The sequence below is a fragment of the Oncorhynchus nerka genome, linkage group LG9b (genome assembly GCF_034236695.1).
Source record: "Oncorhynchus nerka isolate Pitt River linkage group LG9b, Oner_Uvic_2.0, whole genome shotgun sequence".
In the NCBI taxonomy this organism is placed as follows: Eukaryota; Metazoa; Chordata; class Actinopteri; order Salmoniformes; family Salmonidae; genus Oncorhynchus; species Oncorhynchus nerka.
Window position 1 is genome coordinate 53,624,835 of NC_088424.1, and position 24,682 is coordinate 53,649,516.

General features: G+C 52.0%; 1 protein-coding gene and 1 long non-coding RNA gene across 2 annotated transcripts; one reads left to right on the forward strand and one right to left on the reverse strand.

The window, feature by feature from the left end:
* The first annotated feature begins 185 nt into the window (after positions 1–185).
* On the forward strand, positions 186–21,318 carry pecr (peroxisomal trans-2-enoyl-CoA reductase). Its single transcript, XM_065013859.1, has 8 exons — positions 186–365; positions 8,147–8,280; positions 9,491–9,656; positions 9,759–9,840; positions 19,967–20,063; positions 20,222–20,332; positions 20,745–20,856; positions 20,926–21,318. The coding sequence occupies exons 1-8, from the start codon at positions 254–256 to the stop codon at positions 21,006–21,008; spliced, it is 897 nt and encodes a 298-aa protein (XP_064869931.1). The 5' UTR covers positions 186–253; the 3' UTR covers positions 21,009–21,318.
* Positions 624–1,844, reverse strand: LOC135565765 (uncharacterized). The gene is made up of 2 exons (XR_010461842.1): positions 1,408–1,844; positions 624–1,002 (listed from the first exon to the last, which is right to left on the reverse strand). It is a non-coding gene; the product is annotated as an uncharacterized LOC135565765 (long non-coding RNA).
* Positions 21,319–24,682: the final 3,364 nt, after the last annotated feature.

The window sequence follows — 24,682 nt, forward strand, 5'->3', positions numbered from 1 at the left end:
TAAAAATAATGGGGTGCAAAGGAGCAAAATAAATAAATTAAATACAGTAGGGAAAGAGGTAGTTGTTTGGGATAAATTATAGGTGGGCTATGTACAGGTGCAGTAATCTGTGAGCTGCTCTGACAGTTGGTGCTTAAAGCTAGTGAGGGAGATAAGTGTTTCCAGTTTCAGAGATTTTTGTAGTTCGTTCCAGTCATTGGCAGCAGAGAACTGGAAGGAGAGGCGTGACTAGCACCGAGAAGCAGGGAGAAACATGGCCGTCTCCGGTGTGTTTAAAGCGGGTCTGTTCAACCACAAAGTGGCGGTGGTAACGGGAGGAGGCACCGGAATCGGTAAAGCCATCTCCTCCGACCTGCTGAAGCTGGGTAGGTAGTGTGTTGTGTTCAGACGTATCGATTACTCTGTGTGTGTCAGCGTTTAGAAACAGGCAGGGAGTCGCTAACCAGGTTATAGCAGCACTGAGTGAACTTTACCCTAGATCAGAGAAACTCTGTTTTCCTGGGACCCATGCTTAGGAAAATATGCAACTATACATACATATCGGTATATTATTAATATTTCATTGCCCTTATGCCTCAAACAAATGCAATATAGACAAAAACAAATAACAATGAAATTAAATATTCATATGAATATGTATTCATGTTTATTTCCCCCCATTAAAAACACTCTGACATATCAGTCGAGGTTGGAACTGTTGCTGCTAAAATGCAACAAATCATTTTCATTCTGAACTAGAATAAACTGATTGATCACATCACACAGATGAATAACAGAACACACACACACACAGGCTTTTTGATAGTGCAACCCTTAGTAACAGTACAGATGAAAAATTATCAGGCCAACTGTACATCTTTACTGTAGAACATATTGTTATTCTGCCCTTGAGTTGCGTTGCCATGCAAAACTAGACAGATAGCTAACAACTAAGTCTTCAATAAAACTCCCAAGGCGTGACTTTTCTTGAATGAATATATTGAAAACGTTTATGTTGTGAAACTGCAAAATACAGAAAAGAATATACATTAGTGTTCAATTCACACCGACATACTGTAGCTGTACATTAAACATTTGAAGTTGCATAAATACAAAGCACGCGCTAAGGTACCATGCATCTGGCATGATGCCAAACCATATAGCTAATTGTTAACCATATGGTAATTGGCTCCTTTCATTACTCTAATAATGTAGAATAACAAAGCATATTACACTAGAAACAGTAACAAAACTACAGTATTGTATATTTTACAATTCGTTTGCATGACGCATGAGCAAAGTAATACAGCTAACGACATACATTAAAGGCATTGCAATTTGTGAGTAAATGCAACCAACATTGATATGTAAGCAACTCTATCAATAACAAGATTATCATCATTAGCTAAATGCTTGAATCGAATTTACAAACAAATATTTTTCCAAGGCTGAAGCGTGACAAGAAATAACTACATTGAAAGACCTGCACCGTACCGTTGTTTGTAGCTGTTTCTATGCGTGCAAAACAAATTCTGTACTTCCTGTTTGCATCGTCTTTCTAAGTACCAGAAAGCGCCACTAGGGGGCAAAATAACACCATTGAACACAATGCAAATCCAATTGAACCATTGTAATAAAATAATCTGTTACCTTCTAACAGGATGGCAGCACACTTGTTGAAAGAAAGTCTGGTTTGGAGACTGTTGCTGTTTAAAATACAATATATATTTTTAATTCTGACCATTATGCGAGTCTCATTACATTTACATTTAAGTCATTTAGCAGACGCTCTTATCCAGAGCGACTTACAAATTGGTGCGTTCACCTTATGACATCCAGTGGAACAGCCACTTTACAATAGTGCATCTAAATCTTTTAAGGGGGGTGAGAACGATTACTTTATCCTATCCTAGGTATTCCTTAAAGAGGTGGGGTTTCAGGTGTCTCCGGAAGGTGGTGATTGACTCCGCTGTCCTGGCGTCGTGAGGGAGTTTGTTCCACCATTGGGGGGCCAGAGCAGCGAACAGTTTTGACTGGGCTGAGCGGGAACTAAGCACTTCCACACACAAAACACATTGTGGGCGCTCCTCGTTGTAAGTTTGTATGGAAGAGAGAGAGAAACTTATCGCTGTATTTGCGTTTCAGTCAGAACTTGTGGCTAGTTTGAGTCCATTTGATGACCGCGGTGAGTGACGGCGAGTGGGAATGACAAGTCCGTAACGGACATCACGTCATCTGTTGCCTGGACAACAGCGCTGCGTCTTGGGGGTCACCGAGTGATCTTCAACAAAACGGCAGAAAAAAGGATCCGGTAAACCGGGAAGCACCGGCATCTCCCTGTCTCCCTGCCACCCTGTCTCCCTGCCACCCTGCCACCCTGTCACCCTGCCACCCTGTCACCCTGTCACCCTGCCACCCTGTCACCCTGCCACCCTGTCACCCTGCCACCCTGTCTCCCTGCCACCCTGTCTCCCTGCCACCCTGTCTCCCTGCCACCCTGCCACCCTGCCACCCTGTCTCCCTGCCACCCTGTCACCCTGCCACCCTGTCTCCCTGCCACCCTGCCACCCTGTCTCCCTGTCACCCTGCCACCCTGCCACCCTGTCTCCCTGCCACCCTGCCACCCTGTCACCCTGCCACCCTGTCACCCTGTCACCCTGCCACCCTGTCACCCTGCCACCCTGTCACCCTGCCACCCTGTCTCCCTGCCACCCTGTCTCCCTGCCACCCTGTCTCCCTGCCACCCTGCCACCCTGTCACCCTGCCACCCTGTCTCCCTGCCACCCTGTCACCCTGCCACCCTGTCTCCCTGCCACCCTGTCTCCCTGTCACCCTGCCACCCTGTCTCCCTGCCACCCTGCCACCCTGTCTCCCTGCCACCCTGTCACCCTGTCTCCCTGTCACCCTGCCACCCTGTCTCCCTGCCACCCTGTCACCCTGTCTCCCTGCCACCCTGTCACCCTGCCACCCTGTCTCCCTGCCACCCTGTCACCCTGTCTCCCTGCCACCCTGTCTCCCTGCCACCCTGCCACCCTGTCTCCCTGCCACCCTGCCACCCTGTCTCCCTGCCACCCTGTCTCCCTGCCACCCTGTCTCCCTGCCACCCTGCCACCCTGTCACCCTGCCACCCTGTCTCCCTGCCACCCTGTCACCCTGCCACCCTGTCTCCCTGCCACCCTGCCACCCTGTCTCCCTGTCACCCTGCCACCCTGTCTCCCTGCCACCCTGCCACCCTGTCACCCTGCCACCCTGTCTCCCTGCCACCCTGTCACCCTGTCTCCCTGCCACCCTGTCACCCTGCCACCCTGTCTCCCTGTCACCCTGTCTCCCTGTCACCCTGTCTCCCTGTCACCCTGCCACCCTGTCTCCCTGTCTCCCTGCCACCCTGTCACCCTGTCTCCCTGCCACCCTGTCACCCTGCCACCCTGTCTCCCTGTCACCCTGCCACCCTGTCACCAGATGCACTTGGCCAAATCAATTAGAGTAATTTAACGAAACAATTATACATGTGCACTGACCACTAACAGGTCCGACACCAATACTTTAAGAAATGGCTGTCCGAGATACACTGATCTCTGTTCAAAAGACAATATTACATTGGCAAGGAGTTCTAGTAGCAGCTCCATGTGTGAATACCATTGGCACTGAGTTCTAGTAGCAGCTCCATGTGTGAATACCATTGGCAAGGAGTTCTAGTAGCAGCTCCATGTGTGAATACCATTGGCACAGAGTTCTAGTAGCAGCTCCATGTGTGAATACCATTGGCACAGAGTTCTAGTAGCAGCTCCATGTGTGAATACCATTGGCAAGGAGTTCTAGTAGCAGCTCCATGTGTGAATACCATTGGCAAGGAGTTCTAGTAGCAGCTCCATGTGTGAATACCATTGGCAAGGAGTTCTAGTAGCAGCTCCATGTGTGAATACCATTGGCACTGAGTTCTAGTAGCAGCTCCATGTGTGAATACCATTGGCAAGGAGTTCTAGTAGCAGCTCCATGTGTGAATACCATTGGCAAGGAGTTCTAGTAGCAGCTCCATGTGTGAATACCATTGGCAAGGAGTTCTAGTAGCAGCTCCATGTGTGAATACCATTGGCACAGAGTTCTAGTAGCAGCTCCATGTGTGAATACCATTGGCACTGAGTTCTAGTAGCAGCTCCATGTGTGAATACCATTGGCAAGGAGTTCTAGTAGCAGCTCCATGTGTGAATACCATTGGCACAGAGTTCTAGTAGCAGCTCCATGTGTGAATACCATTGGCACTGAGTTCTAGTAGCAGCTCCATGTGTGAATACCATTGGCACAGAGTTCTAGTAGCAGCTCCATGTGTGAATACCATTGGCACAGAGTTCTAGTAGCAGCTCCATGTGTGAATACCATTGGCACTGAGTTCTAGTAGCAGCTCCATGTGTGAATACCATTGGCAAGGAGTTCTAGTAGCAGCTCCATGTGTGAATACCATTGGCAAGGAGTTCTAGTAGCAGCTCCATGTGTGAATACCATTGGCACAGAGTTCTAGTAGCAGCTCCATGTGTGAATACCATTGGCACAGAGTTCTAGTAGCAGCTCCATGTGTGAATACCATTGGCACTGAGTTCTAGTAGCAGCTCCATGTGTGAATACCATTGGCACTGATCATATGTCTCTGTGTCAGGTTGTAATGTGGTGATCATATGTCTCTGTCAGGTTGTAACGTGGTGATCATATGTCTCTGTGTGTCAGGTTGTAACGTGGTGATCATATGTCAGGTTGTAACGTGGTGATCATATGTCTCTGTGTCAGGTTGTAACGTGGTGATCATATGTCTCTGTGTCAGGTTGTAACGTGGTGATCATATGTCTCTGTGTGTCAGGTTGTAATGTGGTGATCATATGTCTCTGTGTGTCTCTGTGTGTCTCTGTGTGTCTCTGTCAGGTTGTAATGTGGTGATCATATGTCAGGTTGTAACGTGGTGATCATATGTCTCTCTGTCAGGTTGTAATGTGGTGATCATATGTCTCTCTGTCAGGTTGTAACGTGGTGATCATATGTCTCTGTGTCAGGTTGTAACGTGGTGATCATATGTCTCTGTGTCAGGTTGTAACGTGGTGATCATATGTCAGGTTGTAACGTGGTGATCATATGTCTCTGTGTGTCAGGTTGTAACGTGGTGATCATATGTCTCTGTGTCAGGTTGTAACGTGGTGATCATATGTCTCTCTGTCAGGTTGTAACGTGGTGATCATATGTCTCTGTGTCAGGTTGTAACGTGGTGATCATATGTCAGGTTGTAACGTGGTGATCATATGTCTCTGTGTCAGGTTGTAACGTGGTGATCATATGTCTCTGTGTGTCAGGTTGTAACGTGGTGATCATATGTCTCTCTGTCAGGTTGTAACGTGGTGATCATATGTCTCTGTGTCAGGTTGTAACGTGGTGATCATATGTCAGGTTGTAACGTGGTGATCATATGTCTCTGTGTGTCAGGTTGTAACGTGGTGATCATATGTCAGGTTGTAACGTGGTGATCATATGTCAGGTTGTAACGTGGTGATCATATGTCTCTGTCAGGTTGTAACGTGGTGATCATATGTCTCTGTCAGGTTGTAACGTGGTGATCATATGTCTCTGTGTCAGGTTGTAACGTGGTGATCATATGTCAGGTTGTAACGTGGTGATCATATGTCTCTGTGTGTCAGGTTGTAACGTGGTGATCATATGTCTCTGTGTCAGGTTGTAATGTGGTGATCATATGTCTCTGTGTCAGGTTGTAACGTGGTGATCATATGTCAGGTTGTAACGTGGTGATCATATGTCTCTGTGTGTCAGGTTGTAACGTGGTGATCATATGTCTCTGTGTCAGGTTGTAATGTGGTGATCATATGTCTCTGTCAGGTTGTAACGTGGTGATCATATGTCTCTGTCAGGTTGTAACGTGGTGATCATATGTCAGGTTGTAACGTGGTGATCATATGTCTCTGTCAGGTTGTAACGTGGTGATCATATGTCAGGTTGTAACGTGGTGATCATATGTCTCTGTGTGTCAGGTTGTAATGTGGTGATCATATGTCTCTGTCAGGTTGTAATGTGGTGATCATATGTCTCTGTGTCAGGTTGTAACGTGGTGATCATATGTCTCTGTGTCAGGTTGTAACGTGGTGATCATATGTCTCTGTCAGGTTGTAACGTGGTGATCATATGTCTCTGTCAGGTTGTAACGTGGTGATCATATGTCTCTGTGTGTTAGATTGTAACGTGGTGATCATATGTCTCTGTCAGGTTGTAATGTGGTGATCATATGTCTCTGTCAGGTTGTAACGTGGTGATCATATGTCAGGTTGTAATGTGGTGATCATATGTCTCTGTGTCAGGTTGTAACGTGGTGATCATATGTCTCTCTGTCAGGTTGTAACGTGGTGATCATATGTCTCTGTGTCAGGTTGTAACGTGGTGATCATATGTCTCTGTGTCAGGTTGTAACGTGGTGATCATATGTCTCTGTGTGTCAGGTTGTAACGTGGTGATCATATGTCAGGTTGTAACGTGGTGATCATATGTCTCTGTGTGTCAGGTTGTAACGTGGTGATCATATGTCTCTGTCAGGTTGTAATGTGGTGATCATATGTCTCTGTCAGGTTGTAATGTGGTGATCATATGTCAGGTTGTAACGTGGTGATCATATGTCTCTGTGTGTCAGGTTGTAACGTGGTGATCATATGTCTCTCTGTGTCAGGTTGTAATGTGGTGATCATATGTCTCTGTCAGGTTGTAATGTGGTGATCATATGTCTCTGTGTCAGGTTGTAACGTGGTGATCATATGTCAGGTTGTAACGTGGTGATCATATGTCTCTGTGTCAGGTTGTAACGTGGTGATCATATGTCTCTCTGTCAGGTTGTAACGTGGTGATCATATGTCTCTCTGTCAGGTTGTAACGTGGTGATCATATGTCTCTGTGTCAGGTTGTAACGTGGTGATCATATGTCTCTGTGTCAGGTTGTAACGTGGTGATCATATGTCTCTGTGTGTTAGGTTGTAACGTGGTGATCATATGTCTCTGTCAGGTTGTAACGTGGTGATCATATGTCTCTGTGTCAGGTTGTAACGTGGTGATCATATGTCTCTGTGTCAGGTTGTAACGTGGTGATCATATGTCTCTGTCAGGTTGTAACGTGGTGATCATATGTCTCTGTGTCAGGTTGTAACGTGGTGATCATATGTCTCTGTGTCAGGTTGTAACGTGGTGATCATATGTCACGTTGTAACGTGGTGATCATATGTCTCTGTCAGGTTGTAACGTGGTGATCATATGTCTCTGTGTCAGGTTGTAACGTGGTGATCATATGTCTCTGTCAGGTTGTAATGTGGTGATCATATGTCAGGTTGTAACGTGGTGATCATATGTCTCTGTCAGGTTGTAACGTGGTGATCATATGTCTCTGTCAGGTTGTAACGTGGTGATCATATGTCTCTGTGTCAGGTTGTAACGTGGTGATCATATGTCTCTGTCAGGTTGTAACGTGGTGATCATATGTCTCTGTGTCAGGTTGTAATGTGGTGATCATATGTCTCTGTCAGGTTGTAACGTGGTGATCATATGTCTCTGTCAGGTTGTAACGTGGTGATCATATGTCAGGTTGTAACGTGGTGATCATATGTCTCTGTGTCAGGTTGTAACGTGGTGATCATATGTCTCTGTCAGGTTGTAACGTGGTGATCATATGTCTCTGTGTCAGGTTGTAATGTGGTGATCATATGTCTCTGTCAGGTTGTAACGTGGTGATCATATGTCTCTGTCAGGTTGTAACGTGGTGATCATATGTCTCTGTCAGGTTGTAACGTGGTGATCATATGTCTCTGTCAGGTTGTAACGTGGTGATCATATGTCAGGTTGTAACGTGGTGATCATATGTCTCTGTGTGTCAGGTTGTAACGTGGTGATCATATGTCTCTGTCAGGTTGTAACGTGGTGATCATATGTCTCTGTCAGGTTGTAACGTGGTGATCATATGTCTCTGTGTCAGGTTGTAACGTGGTGATCATATGTCTCTGTCAGGTTGTAACGTGGTGATCATATGTCTCTGTGTGTCAGGTTGTAACGTGGTGATCATATGTCTCTGTCAGGTTGTAACGTGGTGATCATATGTCTCTCTGTCAGGTTGTAACGTGGTGATCATATGTCTCTCTGTCAGGTTGTAACGTGGTGATCTCCAGTAGGAAGTTGGAGAGGCTGGAGGCTGCAGCTGAAGAGCTGAGACAGAGTATCCCTGAGTCTAGTCCTGCCTCCATCACCCCTATAGTCTGTAACATACGCAACGAGGAGGAGGTAGGTCAACCCAGCATCCTGTTACCCCTATAGTCTGTAACATACGCAACGAGGAGGAGGTAGGTCAACCCAGCATCCTGTTACCCCTATAGTCTGTAACATACGCAACGAGGAGGAGGTAGGTCAACCCAGCATCCTGTTACCCCTATAGTCTGTAACATACGCAACGAGGAGGAGGTAGGTCAACCCAGCATCCTGTTACCCCTGTAGTCTGTAACATACGCAACGAGGAGGAGGTAGGTCAACCCAGCATCCTGTTACCCCTGTAGTCTGTAACATACGCAACGAGGAGGAGGTAGGTCAACCCAGCATCCTGTTACCCCTATAGTCTGTAACATACGCAACGAGGAGGAGGTAGGTCAACCCAGCATCCTGTTACCCCTGTAGTCTGTAACATACGCAACGAGGAGGAGGTAGGTCAACCCAGCATCCTGTTACCCCTATAGTCTGTAACATACGCAACGAGGAGGAGGTAGGTCAACCCAGCATCCTGTTACCCCTGTAGTCTGTAACATACGCAACGAGGAGGAGGTAGGTCAACCCAGCATCCTGTTACCCCTGTAGTCTGTAACATACGCAACGAGGAGGAGGTAGGTCAACCCAGCATCCTGTTACCCCTGTAGTCTGTAACATACGCAACGAGGAGGAGGTAGGTCAACACAGCATCCTGTAACTTCCACATGGAGGAAGGGGTACCAACCCCATGGGGTATCAAAGGAAACCTCTTCTGTGTGTGTGGCTGTAGGTGAAGTCTCTGGTGGGGTCAGTGTTGTAGAGGTAGTGTGTAGAGGTAGTGTGTAGAGTTAGTAGTAGGTAGTAGTAGTGGTGTATCAAAGGAAACCTCTTCTGTGTGCCTGGCTGTAGGTGAAGTCTCTGGTGGGGTCAGTGTTGTAGTAGTAGAGGTAGTAGTAGGTAGGTAGGTAGGTAGTAGTAGTGGGGTATCAAAGGAAACCTCTTCTGTGTGCCTGGCTGTAGGTGAAGTCTCTGGTGGGGTCAGTGTTGTAGAGGTAGTGTGTAGAGGTAGTAGTAGGTAGGTAGGTAGTAGTAGTAGTGGTGTATCAAAGGAAACCTCTTCTGTGTGCCTGGCTGTAGGTGAAGTCTCTGGTGGGGTCAGTGTTGTAGAGGTAGTGTGTAGAGGTAGTAGTAGGTAGGTAGGTAGGTAGTAGTAGTGGTGTATCAAAGGAAACCTCTTCTGTGTGCCTGGCTGTAGGTGAAGTCTCTGGTGGGGTCAGTGTTGCAGCAGTATGGTCGGATAGACTACCTGGTAAATAATGGTGGAGGTCAGTTCAGCAGCCCAGCAGAACACACCTCATCTAAGGGCTGGAAGGCCGTCATAGACACCAACCTCACAGGAACCTTCCACTGCTGCAAGGAAGGTAGGTGTGTGTGTGTGTGTGTGTGTGTGTGTGTGTGTGTGTGTGTATGTGTGTGTGTGTGTGTGTGTGTGTGTGTGTGTAACATGCTGTGTGTTTTCCTAGTGTATGCTGCATGGATGAAGGAGAACGGAGGAGTGATCGTCAACATCATCGCTGATATGTGGAAGGGCTTCCCAGGCATGGCGTGAGTCTACAACACTACCTACCTACCTACCTACCTACTACCACCAACTCTACACACTACCTACCTACCTACCTACTACTAACTCTACACCCTACCTACCTACCTACCTACCTACCTACCTACCTACCTACTTACTACTAACTCTACACACTACCTACCTACCTACCTACCTACCTACCACCAACTCTACACACTACCTACCTACCTACCTACCTACTACTAACTCTACACACTACCTACCTACCTACCACCAACTCTACACACTACCTACCTACCTACCTACCTACCTACCTACCTACTACTAACTCTACACACTACCTACCTACCTACCTACCTACCTACCTACCTACCTACCTACCTACCTACCTACCTACCTACCTACCTACCTACCTACCACCAACTCTACACACTACCTACCTACCTACCTACCTACCTACTACTAACTCTACACACTACCTACCTACTTTCCTATCTACCTACTACCAACTCTACACACTACCTACCTACCTACCTACCTACCTACCTACTACCAACTCTACACCTACCTACCTACCTACCTACCTACTACTAACTCTACCTACCTACCTACCTACCTACCTACCTACCTACCACCAACTCTACACACTACCTACCTACCTACCTACCTACCTACTACTAACTCTACACACTACCTACCTACCTTCCTATCTACCTACTACCAACTCTACACACTACCTACCTACCTACCTACCTACCTACCTACCTACCTACCTACTACCAACTCTACACACTACCTACCTACCTACCTACCTACCTACCTACCTACTACCAACTCTAAACCCTACCTACCTACCTACCTACACCCTACCTAACCCCACCTCACCCACCTACCCACCTACCTACCTGCCTACTACCAACTCACACACCACCCACCTACCTACCCTACCTACCTACTACCAACTCCACACACCACCCACCCCTACCTACCTACCTACCCACCTACCTACCTACCTACCTACCTACTACTAACTCTACCTACCTACCTACCACCTACCTACCTAACTACCTACCTACCTACCTACCTACCTACCTACCTACCTACCTACCACCAACTCTACACACTACCTACCTACCTACTTACTACTAACTCTACACACTACCTACCTACTTTCCTATCTACCTACTACCAACTCTACACACTACCTACCTACCTACTACCACCTCTACACCCTACCTACCTACCTACCTACCACCTACCTACCTACCTACCTACCTACCTATCTACTACCTACCACCACCTCTACACCCTACCTACCTACCTACCTACCTACTACCACCTCTACACCCTACCTACCTACCTACCTACTACCACCTCTACACCCTACCTACCTGCTGTTTTGCAAGGAGGAATGGGAAAAAATGTCAGTCTCTCGATGTGCAAAACTGATAGACATACCCCAAGCGACTTACAGCTGTAATCGCAGCAAAAGGTGGCGCTACAAAGTATTAACTTAAGGGGGCTGAATAATTTTGCACGCACCAATTTTTCAGTTTTTGATTTGTTAAAAAAGTTTGAAATATCCAATAAATGTCGTTCCACTTCATGATTGTGTCCCACTTGTTGTTGATTCTTCACAAAAATACAGTTTTATATCTTTATGTTTGAAGCCTGAAATGTGGCAAAAGGCACCCACCCACCCACCTAGTTCACCAACCCACCTACACTGTACCTACCTACCTACCTACCACCCCTACACCCTACCTACTCACCTACCTACCACCCCCACCCACCACCACCTACCACCCACCCTACCCTACCTACCACCTACCTACTAACACCTACCCACCTACCTACCTACCTACCCACTACCCTACACCTACTCTACCACCTACCTACTACCTACCTACCAACCCACCACCCACCTACCTACCTACCTACCACCCAAAAACCTACCCTACCTACCTACCTACCACTCACCACTCTACACACCACCCACCCACCCACCACCCACTACCACCAACCTACCCACACCTACCTACCTACCTACTACCTAACTCACCCACCCACCTACCTACCTACCTACCACCAACTCTACCACCTACCTACCTACACACCACCTACCACCACACTCCCACCTACCTACCCACCTACCTACCTACTACCAACTCTACACACCACCCACCTACTACCACCTACACCTACCCACCACTACCAACTCTACACACCTACCACCCACCTACCTACCTACCTACTACCTAACACCACCCACCCACCCACCTACCTACCCACTACCTACCTACCCCTACACCTACACACTACCCACCCACCTACCTACCTACCCACCACCAACACCCACACACCACCTACCCACCTACCCACCCACCCTACCCACCCACCTACCCACCCACCACCCACCCACACTACCTACCCACCTACCCACACACCCCACCCACCTACCCACCCACCTACCTACCTACCTACCTACACCCTACCTACCTACCTACCTACTACCACCTACACCTACCTACCTACCTACCTACCTACTACCACCTACCCTACCTACCTACCTACCACCTACCTACCCACTACCACCTACCCACCTACCCACCTAACCCACCACTACCCACCTCACCTACCCACCCACCTACACCACCTCCACACCTACCCACCTACCTACCTACCTACCTACCACCAACTCTACACACCACCTACCCACCTACCTACCTACCCACCCTACCTACCTACCACACCTACCTACCTACTACCCTACCTACCCTACCACCTACCTACCTACCTACCACCCTACACCTACCTACCTACCACTACCACCTACCTACCTACCTACACCTCTACACCCACCTACCCTACCTACCTACCTACCTACCCACCACCACCTACACCCACCCACCTACCTACCCACCAACCCACCACCACCCACCCACCCACTACCTACCCACCCTACCTACCCACTACACCTACACCTACCCACCTACCCTATCACCCTACCCACTCTACACCTACCTACCTACCTACACCTCTACACCCCACCTACCTACCTACCTACCCCTACTACTACCACCTACACCCTACCTACCCACCCACCACCTACCTACCCACCACCTCTACACCCCACCTACCTACCTACCTACCTACCTACCTACCTACTACCACTCTACCCTACCTACCTACCCACCCTACACCTACCTACCTACCTACCTACCTACCTACCACCCACACCCTACCTACCTACCCACCACCCTACCCACCACTACCACCCCACACCTACACCACCCACCACCTACCCCCCTACCTACCCACCTACCTACCTCTACACCCACCCACCTACCTAACCCACCCACCCACCACCCACCACACCCCACCACCACCACACCCCACCCACCCACCCACCACCCACCCTACACCCTACCCACCCACCTACACCCACCCTACACCACCCACCTACCTACCACACTACCACCTACCCTACACCCACCTACCCACCTACCTACCTACCTACCACCACCACCCTACACCCTACCTTTACCACCTACACCACCCTACACCCACCTACCACCACATCTACTACCACCCACACCCACCTACCTACCTAACCCTACCTCCTACCTACCTACCTACCTACCTACCTACCTACCACCTCTACACCCCTACCTACCACCCTACACCTACCTACCTACCTACCTACCTACCACCTCCACCTACCTACCTACCTACCACCTCCCACCACCACCCTTACCACCACCTCTACACCTACCTACCCACCTACCTACCTACCATCACTACACCCTACCTACCTACCTACCACCTACCTACCCACCTACCCACCTACCCACCTACCCACCACCTCTCACACCCTACCACCCTACCTCCACCACCTACCTACCACCTATCCTACCCACACCTCTACACCCTACACCTACCTACCTACCACCTCTACACCCTACCTACCTACCCACCACCTACCTACCACCACCTACCACTTACCTACCTACACCTACCCACCACCCACCCCACCTACCCACCTACCTACCCACCCCCACCTACCTACCCACTTACCACACCCACCTACCTACCCACCTACCCACCTACCCCCCACCTACCTACCTACCTACCTACCCACCTACCACCTCTACCTACCTACCCACTACCACCTACCCACCCACCCACCCACACCCCACCCTACCTACCTACCCACCTACCCACCCTACCCACCCACCTACCCTACCTACCTACCTACCTAACTCTACCCACCTACCCACCTACCTACCTCCACTACCTACCTACCTACCACCACCCACCTACCTACCTACCTACCTACCTACACCACTCTACCCACCTACCTACCTACCTACCTACCTACCACCACTCTACACCTACCTACACCACCTACCCACCTACACCACCTACCCACTTACTACCTACTACCACCTACCTACCTACCTACCTACCTACCTACACACCACCTACCCACTACTACCCACCCATACCCTACACCCACCCACCTACCTACCTACCTACTACTACCCACCTACCTACCTACCTACCTACCTACCTACTACACCCTACCCACCTACCACCACCCTACCTACCTACCTACCACCTACACCTACCTACCCACCTACCTACCTACCTACCTACCCACCTCCACCCACCACCTACCCCACCTATCCACACCTACCTACCTACCTACCACCACCTACCTACCTACCCACCTACACCCACCTACCTACCTACCACACCACCCACCATCCACTTACCCACCTACCCCTACCACCTACCTACCACCACCTACCTACACCCTACCTACCACCTACCCACCTACCCACTACCTACCTACCCACCTACACCTACCCACCTACCTACCTACCTACTACCACCTACACACTACCTACCTACCCACCTACCTACCACCTCTACACCCTACCTACCTACCCACCTATCTCTACCTACCACCCACACCCACCCACCTACCCACCCACCCACACCACCCACCCACCCACCCACCTACCCTACCCACACCCACCACCACCTACCACCTACCTACCTACACCACCACCCACCTACCCACCACCCACCCACCCACCCACCTACCCACCCACCCACCCACACACCACCCACCTACCCACCCACCACCTACCACCTCTACACCTACCTACCTACCTACCACCTCTACCCCCTACCCACCTACCACCTACCACCACCTCTACACCCTACCCACCTACCCACCTACCCACCACCTACCTACCACCCACACCTACCCACCTACCACCCACACCCCACTTACCACCCTACACCCACCACCTACCCACCTACCACCACCACCTACCTACCTACACCCCACCCACCACCTACCCACCACACCACCACCCCTACACCTACCTATCCACCACCTACCTACCACACCTACACCCTACCCACCTACCACCTACCTACTACACCCACACACCCCACCCACCACCTACCCACCACCCACCTACATACCTACCTACCACTCCACCCTACCCACCTACCTACCCACCTACCACCACCCTACACCCTACCCACCCACCTACCCACCTACCTACCTACCTACCTACCTACCACCACCCCAACCCTACCCACCTACCCACCTACCCACCTCTACACCCTACCCACCTACCCACCTACCACCTCTACACCCACCTACCTACCTACCACCTACCCTACCACCTACCTACCTACCACCTCTACACCCACCTACCTACCTACCACCAACTCACACACTACCCACCTACCTACCCACCACTTACTACTACCTCTACACACTACCCACCTACTTTCCTATCTACCTACCTACTCACCACCTCTACACCCTACCCCCCACCTACCTACCTACCAACCTACACACCACCCACCCACCCACCTACCTACTACCACCCTACACCCTACCCACCTACCCACCTACCTACTTACCACCACCCACCTACCCACTACCTACCACCACCTACCCACCCACCCCTACCTACCTACCACCTACCCACCTACCCACCCACCCACCTACCACACTACACCCTACCTACCCACCCACCTACACTTACCTACCCACCCTACACCCCTACCTACCTACCTACCTACCACCACCTACCTACCTACCCACCTACCACCACCTACACCCTACCCACCTACCTACCCACCTACCACCTCACCCACCCACCTACCTACCTACCCACCTACCACCTACCTACCACCCACCTACCTACCACCTCTACCCACCCTACCTACCTACCTACCTACCACCTCTACCCACCTACCACCTACCACCTCTACACCTACCTACCTACCACCACCTCTACACCCTTACCCACCTACCCACCTACCCACCACCTACCCACACCCTACCTACCTACCTACCTACCACCAACTCTACACACCACCCACCTACCTACCTACCTACTTACTACTAACTCTACACACTACCTACCTACTTTCCTATCCACCTACCTACCTACCACCTACCTACCCTACCTACCTACCTACCTACTACCAACTCTACACCCACTTACCTACCTACCTACCTACCTACCCACCTACCCACCACCCTACCTACCCACCACCCTACCCACCCACCACCTACCACCCTACCCACCTACCCACCACCACCTACCTACCACCACCCACCTACCTACCACCTCTACACCACCTACCTACCTACCTACCACCTCTACCTACCCTACCTACCTTCACACCTCACCCTACCTACTACCACCACCCCCACACACCACCCACCTACCTACCTACCTACCTACCCACCTACCTACCTCCCTACCTACCACCAACTCACACCCTACCTACCTACCACCAACCTACACCCTACCTACCTACCCACCACCTCTACACACTACCCACCTACCTACCTACCTACCACCTACCACTACACACTACCCTACCTACTACCACCCTACCCCACCTACCTACCCACCTACCCACCTACCCACCTACCTACCACCTACCCACCTACCTACCACCTATCTAACTACCACTACCTACCCATACCTACCTACCACCTACCACCACCACTACACCCTACCTACCTACTACCACCTACTACACCCCACCCACCTACCCACCCACCTACCTACTACCACCTCTACCCACCCTACCCACCACCTACTACCACCTCTACACCCTACCTACCTACCACCTACCTACCTACACCACCCACACCCCACCCACCCACCTACCTACCACCACCCTCTACCTACCTACCCACCTACCCACCACCTACCACCTACCCACCTACCCACTACCACCCTACACCCCACCACCTACCCACCTACCCACCACCCTACCTACCTACCTACCTACCACCTCTACACCCTACCTACCTACCACCTCTACACCCTACCTACCTACCCACCTCTACACCCTACCTACCTACCTACCACCTCTACACCTACCTACCTACCTACCTACCACCTCTACACCCTACCTACCTACCTACCTACCTACCACCAACTCTACACACTACCTACCTACCTACCTACCTACTTACTACTAACTCTACACACTACCTACCTACTTTCCTATCTACCTACCTACTACCACCTCTACACCCTACCTACCTACCTACTACCAACTCTACACACTACCTACCTACCTACCTACCTACTACCACCCTCTTCACACCTACCCACCCACCCACCCTACCTACCCACCCACTTACCACCCACCACCCACCTACCCACCTACCTACCCACCTACCACCTCTACACCCTACCTACCTACCTACCTACCACCTACTACACCCTACCCACCTACTACCACCTCTACACCCCACCCACCTACCCACCTACCTACCTATCCACACCACCCTACACACCTACCTACCTACCTACCTACCTCCCTACCTACCACCAACTCTACACCCTACCTACCTACCACCAACTCTACACCCTACCTACCTACCTACCACCTCTACACACTACCTACCTACCTACCTACCTACCTACCTACCTACCTACCTACCTACCACCACCTCTACACACTACCTACCTACTACCACCTCTACACCCTACCTACCTACCTACCTACCTACCTACCTACCTACCTACCTACTACCACCTCTACACCCTACCTACCTACCTACTACCACCTCTACACCCTACCTACCTACCTACCTACCTACTACCACCTCTACACCCTACCTACCTACCTACTACCACCTCTACACCCTACCTACCTACCTACCTACCTACCTACCACCACCCTACACACACCCCACCCACCCACCTACCACCACCTACCCACCCCACACCTACCCACCCACCTACCTACCTACCACCACCTCCACCCCACCCACCTACCCACCTACCTACCACCTCACACCCTACCTACCTACCTACCACCACTCTACACCCTACCTACCTACCACCACCCTACACCCACCACCTACCTACCTACCTACTACCACCTCTACACCCTTCCTACCTACCACCTACCTACCTACTACCACCTCTACACCCTACCACCTACCTACTCCACTCTACACCCCCTACCACCTACCTACCTACCACCACCTCTACACCCTACCCACCTACCTACCTACCACCACCTCTACACCCTACCTACCCACCTACCTACCTACCTACCCACCTACCTACCACCACCTACACCCACCCACCTACCCACCCACCACCTACTACCACCTACCTACCCCACCCACCCACCCACCCACCACCCACCACCCACCACCACCCCACACCCCACCCACCCACCCACCCACCCACCCACCCACCCACCCACCCACCCACCCACCCACCCACCTCCCACCACCACCCCACACACCACCCACCCACCCACCTACCCACCCACCCACCACCACCCCACACCCCACCCACCCACCACCCACCCACCCCACCCATCTACACCCACCACCACCACCCCACCTACCCACCTACCTACTACCAACTCACACACCACCCACCTACCCACCCACCTACTACCACCTCTACACCCTACCTTCCTACCTACCTACCTACCACCTCTACACCCTCTACCTACCTACCTACCTACCTACCTACCTACCTACCTACCCTACCTACCTACCACCTCTACACCCTACCTACCTACCTACCTACCTACCACCTCTACACCCTACCTACCTACTACCACCTCTACCACCTACCACCTACCTACCTACCTACCTACCAACCTATTTCCACCTCTACACCCTACCTACCTACCTACCTACCTACCACCACCTCTACACCCTACCTACCTACCTACCACCTACCTACCTACCTACTACCACCTCTACACCCTACCTACCTACTACCACCTCTACACCCCTACCTACCTACCTACCTACCTACCTACCACCACCTCTACACCCCTACCTACCTACCACCACCTCTACACCCTACCTACCTACCTACCTACCACCTCTACACCCTACCTACCTACCTACCTACCTACTACCACCTCTACACCCTACCTACCTACTACCACCTCTACACCCTACCTACCTACCTACCTACTACCACCTCTACACCCTACCTACCTACCTACCTACCTACCTACCCACTACCTACCTACCTACCACCTCTACACCCTACCTACCTACCTACCTACTACCACCTCTACACCCTACCTACCTACCTACCTACCACCTCTACACCTCTACTACCTACCTACCTACCACCACCTCTACACCCTACCTACCTACCTACCTACCTACCACCTCTACACCCTACCTACCTACCTACCTACCTACCTACTCCACCTCTACACCCTACCTACCTACCTACCTACTACCACCTCTACACCCTACCTACCTACCTACCTACCACCACCTCTACACCCTACCTACCTACCTACCTACCTACCTACCTACCTACCACCTACCTACCTACCTACCTACTACCACCTCTACACCCTACCTACCTACCTACCTACCTACCTACCTACCCTACCTACCTACTACCACCTCTACACCCTACCTACCTACCTACCTACCTACCTACTACCACCACCTCTACACACCTACCTACCTACCTACCTACCTACCTACCTACCTACCTACTACCACCTCTACACCCTACCTACCTACCTACCTACCTACCTACCTTACTGAGGGGACCTCACGCTGACGTCTGGGTTGTCTCTGGCCAGTCATACCGGAGCAGCGCGGGCCGCTGTAGACAACCTAACTAAGACTCTGGCCATCGAATGGGCGGTGTCTGGAGTCAGAGTCAACGCCATAGCACCGGTACGTACGTGTGTGTGACAGTATGACTGACCTGAAGACTTGTTTGCTCCCCAAGCTCTCAAAGCCTTATCTTAAGCTCAGTGGGCTAACCCAGTCTTATGGTACCTAGCCACAGAAGCCCCCGGGTTTCAAGCCAGTCACTCTGTCACCTCTTCCAGGGAACCATCATCTCCAAGACAGCCGTTGAGAACTATAAGGAGTTTGGACCGACACTGTTTAAGATGTCTATTCCCTTCAGCCCTGCTAAAAGACTGGGAGTCCCAGAGGAGGTACGTCATTTACACATTACAGAGTTACACATCAGCACAGTGCTTCAGACCGCTCTCTCTCTCTCTCTCTCTCTCTCTCTCTCTCTCTGTGTACTGACGGTCTCTCTCTCTCTCTCTCTGTGTACTGACGGTCTCTCTCTCTCTCTCTCTCTGTGTACTGACGGTCTCTCTCTCTCTCTCTCTCTCTGTGTACTGACGGTCTCTCCCTCTCTCCCTCTCTCTGTGTACTGACGGTCTCTCTCTCTCCCTCTCTCTGTGTACTGACGGTCTCTCCCTCTCTCTCTCCCCCTCTCTCTCTCTCTCTCTCTCTGTGTGTTCTGACGGTCTCTCTATCCCTCTGTGTTCTGACGGTCTCTCCCTCTCTCTCTCTCTTTGTGTTCTGACGGTCTCTCCCTCTCTCTCTCTCTCTCAGATATCTCCAGCAGTGTGCTTCCTCCTGTCTCCTGGTGCTTCTTATATCTCTGGAGCCACTCTGAGGGTGGACGCTGGACAGAGTCTTTACCACTCTATGTGGGAAATACCAGGTAGGTACAAACACACCCAGTTACTCACTTTATACACGTGAGGTTATAACCTCCCTCTCGTGCGGTTAGATCACAGTGCGTGGCCTGCGGCCCCAGAGGGAGAGAATCTGGACACTCTGAAGGAGCTGCTGAAACCCAAGGCCAGGCTCTAACTATCACTATGGAAACAAGGTCATCGCTACGGAAACAACCCAGCACCGCGGTGACCAGCCCATGGCAACGGACGGACGGACGCGTGTATGATTGTAGACAGACAGATGTTTAGAGAATTGTTTTTGATAACGCTGATCAGAATGCTATCAATATGAATTAATGGAAGGATTAGTGTCACTATAGAGGCTGACCTCTACATCTGTCTCCTCTCGTCCTGTCAGCCTGACCTTGTGACCCTGTATCGCCCTGTGACCCTGTATCACCCTGTGTGACCCTGTATCGCCTTGCGTGACCCTGTATCACCCTGTGACCCTGACCCTGTGACCCTGTATCACCCTGCGTGACCCTGTGTGACCCTGTATCACCCTGTGTGACCCTGTGTGACCCTGTATCACCCTGTGTGACCCTGTGTGACCCTGTATCACCCTGTGTGACCCTGTGTGACCCTGTATCGCCCTGTGTGACCCTGTATCACCCTGTGTGACCCTGTATCACCCTGTGTGACCCTGTATCGCCCTGTGTGACCCTGTATCACCCTGTGACCCTGTATCACCCTGTGACCCTGTATCGCCCTGTGTGACCCTGTATCGCCCTGTGTGACCCTGTATCGCCCTGCGTGACCCTGTATCGCCCTGCGTGACCCTGTATCGCCCTGCGTGACCCTGTATCGCCCTGCGTGACCCTGTATCGCCCTGCGTGACCCTGTATCGCCCTGCGTGACCCTGTATCACCGTGACCCTGTATCGCCCTGCGTGACCCTGTATCGCCCTGTGTGACCCTGTATCGCCCTGCGACCCTGTATCGCTCTGCGACCCTGTATCGCCCTGCGTGACCCTGTATCGCCCTGCGTGACCCTGTATCGCCCTGCGTGACCCTGTATCGCCCTGCGTGACTCTGTATCGCCCTGCGTGACCCTGTATCGCCCTGCGTGACCCTGTATCGCCCTGCGTGACCCTGTATCGCCCTGCATCACCCTGTGACCCTGTATCACCCGTATCGCCCTGTGTGACCCTGTATCACCCTGTGTGACCCTGTATCGCCCTGTATCACCCTGTGACCCTGTATCACCCTGTGTGACCCTGTATCACCCTGTGTGACCCTGTATCGCCCTGTGACCCTGTGACCCTGTATCACCCTGCGTGACCCTGTATCACCCTGCGTGACCCTGTATCGCCCTGCGTGACCCTGTATCGCCCTGCGTGACCCTGTATCGCCCTGCGTGACCCTGTATCGCCCTGCGTGACCCTGTATCGCCCTGCGTGACCCTGTATCGCCCTGTATCACCCTGTGACCCTGTATCGCCCTGCGTGACCCTGTATCGCCCTGCGTGACCCTGTATCGCCCTGCGTGACCCTGTATCGCCCTGCGTGACCCTGTATCACCCTGCGTGACCCTGTATCGCCCTGCGTGACCCTGTATCACCCTGCGTGACCCTGTATCACCCTGCGTGACCCTGTATCACCCTGCGTGACCCTGTATCACCCTGCGTGACCCTGTATCACCCTGCGTGACCCTGTATCGCCCTGCGTGACCCTGTATCACCCTGTATCGCCCTGTATCACCCTGCGTGACCCTGTATCGCCCTGCGTGACCCTGTATCGCCCTGTGTGACCCTGTATCGCCCTGCGTGACCCTGTATCGCCCTGCGTGACCCTGTATCGCCCTGCGTGACCCTGTATCACCCTGCGTGACCCTGTATCGCCCTGCGTGACCCTGTATCGCCCTGCGTGACCCTGTATCGCCCTGCGTGACCCTGTATCGCCCTGCGTGACCCTGTATCACCCTGTATCGCCCTGTATCACCCTGCGTGACCCTGTATCACCCTGTATCACCCTGCGTGACCCTGTATCGCCCTGTGTGACCCTGTATCGCCCTGCGTGACCCTGTATCACCCTGTATCGCCCTGTGTGACCCTGTATCGCCCTGTGTGACCCTGTATCGCCCTGTGACCCTGTATCGCCCTGTGTGACCCTGTATCGCCCTGTGTGACCCTGTGACCCTGTATCGCCCTGTGTGACCCTGTATCACCATGTGACCCTGTATCGCCCTGTGTGACCCTGTATCACCCTGTATCGCCCTGCGTGACCCTGTATCGCCCTGCGTGACCCTGTATCGCCCTGCGTGACCCTGTATCGCCCTGCGTGACCCTGTATCGCCCTGTGACCCTGTATCACCCTGTATCACCCTGTATCACCCTGTGACCCTGTATCACCCTGTGACCCTGTATCACCCTGTGACCCTGTATCACCCTGTGACCCTGTATCACCCTGTATCACCCTGTATCACCCTGTGACCCTGTATCACCCTGTGACCCTGTATCACCCTGTGTCACCCTGTATCACCCTGTGACCCTGTATCACCTTGTGTCACCCTGTGACCCTGTGTGACCCTGTATCACCCTGTATCACCCTGTGACCCTGTATCACCCTGTGACCCTGTATCGCCCTGTGTGACCCTGTATCGCCCTGTGACCCTGTGTGACCCTGTATCGCCCTGTATGACCCTGTATCACCCTGTATCACCCTGTGTGACCCTGTATCGCCCTGTGTGACCCTGTATCGCCCTGTGTGACCCTGTATCGCCCTGTGTGACCCTGTATCACCCTGTGACCCTGTATCGCCCTGTGTGACCCTGTATCACCCTGTGACCCTGTATCGCCCTGTGTGACCCTGTATCACCCTGTGACCCTGTATCGCCCTGTGTGACCCTGTATCGACCTGTGTGACCCTGTATCGCCCTGTGTGACCCTGTATCGCCCTGTGTGACCCTGTATCGCCCTGTATCACCCTGTGACCCTGTATCACCCTGTGTGACCCTGTATCGCCCTGTGACGCCCTGTGTGACCCTGTATCGCCCTGTGTGACCCTGTATCGCCCTGTGACCCTGTATCGCCCTGTGTCCCTGTATCGCCCTGTGACCCTGTATCGCCCTGTGACCTTGTATCACCCTGTGACCTTGTATAACCCTGTGTGACCCTGTATCACCCCGTGTGACCCCGTGTGACCCTGTATCACCCTGTGTGACCCTGTATCACCCCGTGTGACCCTGTATCACCCTGTGTGACCCTGTATCACCCCGTGTGACCCTGTATCACCCCGTGTGACCCTGTATCACCCCGTGTGACCCTGTATCACCCTGTGTGACCCTGTATCACCCCGTGTGACCCTGTATCACCCCGTGTGACCCTGTATCACCCCGTGTGACCCCGTGTGACCCTGTATCACCCCGTGTGACCCTGTATCACCCTGTGACCTTGTATCACCCTGTGTGACCCTGTATCACCCCGTGTGACCCTGTATCACCCCGTGTGACCCTGTGTGACCCTGTATCACCCCGTGTGACCCTGTATCACCCCGTGTGACCCTGTGTGACCCCGTGTGACCCCGTGTGACCCTGTATCACCCCGTGTGACCCTGTGTGACCCTGTATCACCCCGTGTGACCCTGTGTGACCCTGTATCGCCCTGTGTGACCCTGTGTCTCATGTACTGTACATAATTGTAGATAATTCAGGTATTATTAACATGGTAATAGGCCTGTGTGACCCTGTATCACCCTGTGTGACCCTGTGTGACCCTGTGTCTGTACGTAGATAATTCAGGTATTATTAACATGGTAATAGGCCTGTATCACCCTGTGTGACCCTGTGTCTGTACGTAGATAATTCAGGTATT

Bases quoted from the DNA above. Each gene is read 5' to 3' on its own strand.
- pecr (XM_065013859.1), top strand. From the start codon at position 254: ATGGCCGTCTCCGGTGTGTTTAAAGCGGGTCTGTTCAACCACAAAGTG. The intron at 9,657-9,758 runs GTAGGTGTGTGT...GTGTTTTCCTAG, and splicing joins CTTCCACTGCTGCAAGGAAG to TGTATGCTGCATGGATGAAG. The intron at 20,333-20,744 runs GTACGTCATTTA...TCTCTCTCTCAG, and splicing joins GACTGGGAGTCCCAGAGGAG to ATATCTCCAGCAGTGTGCTT.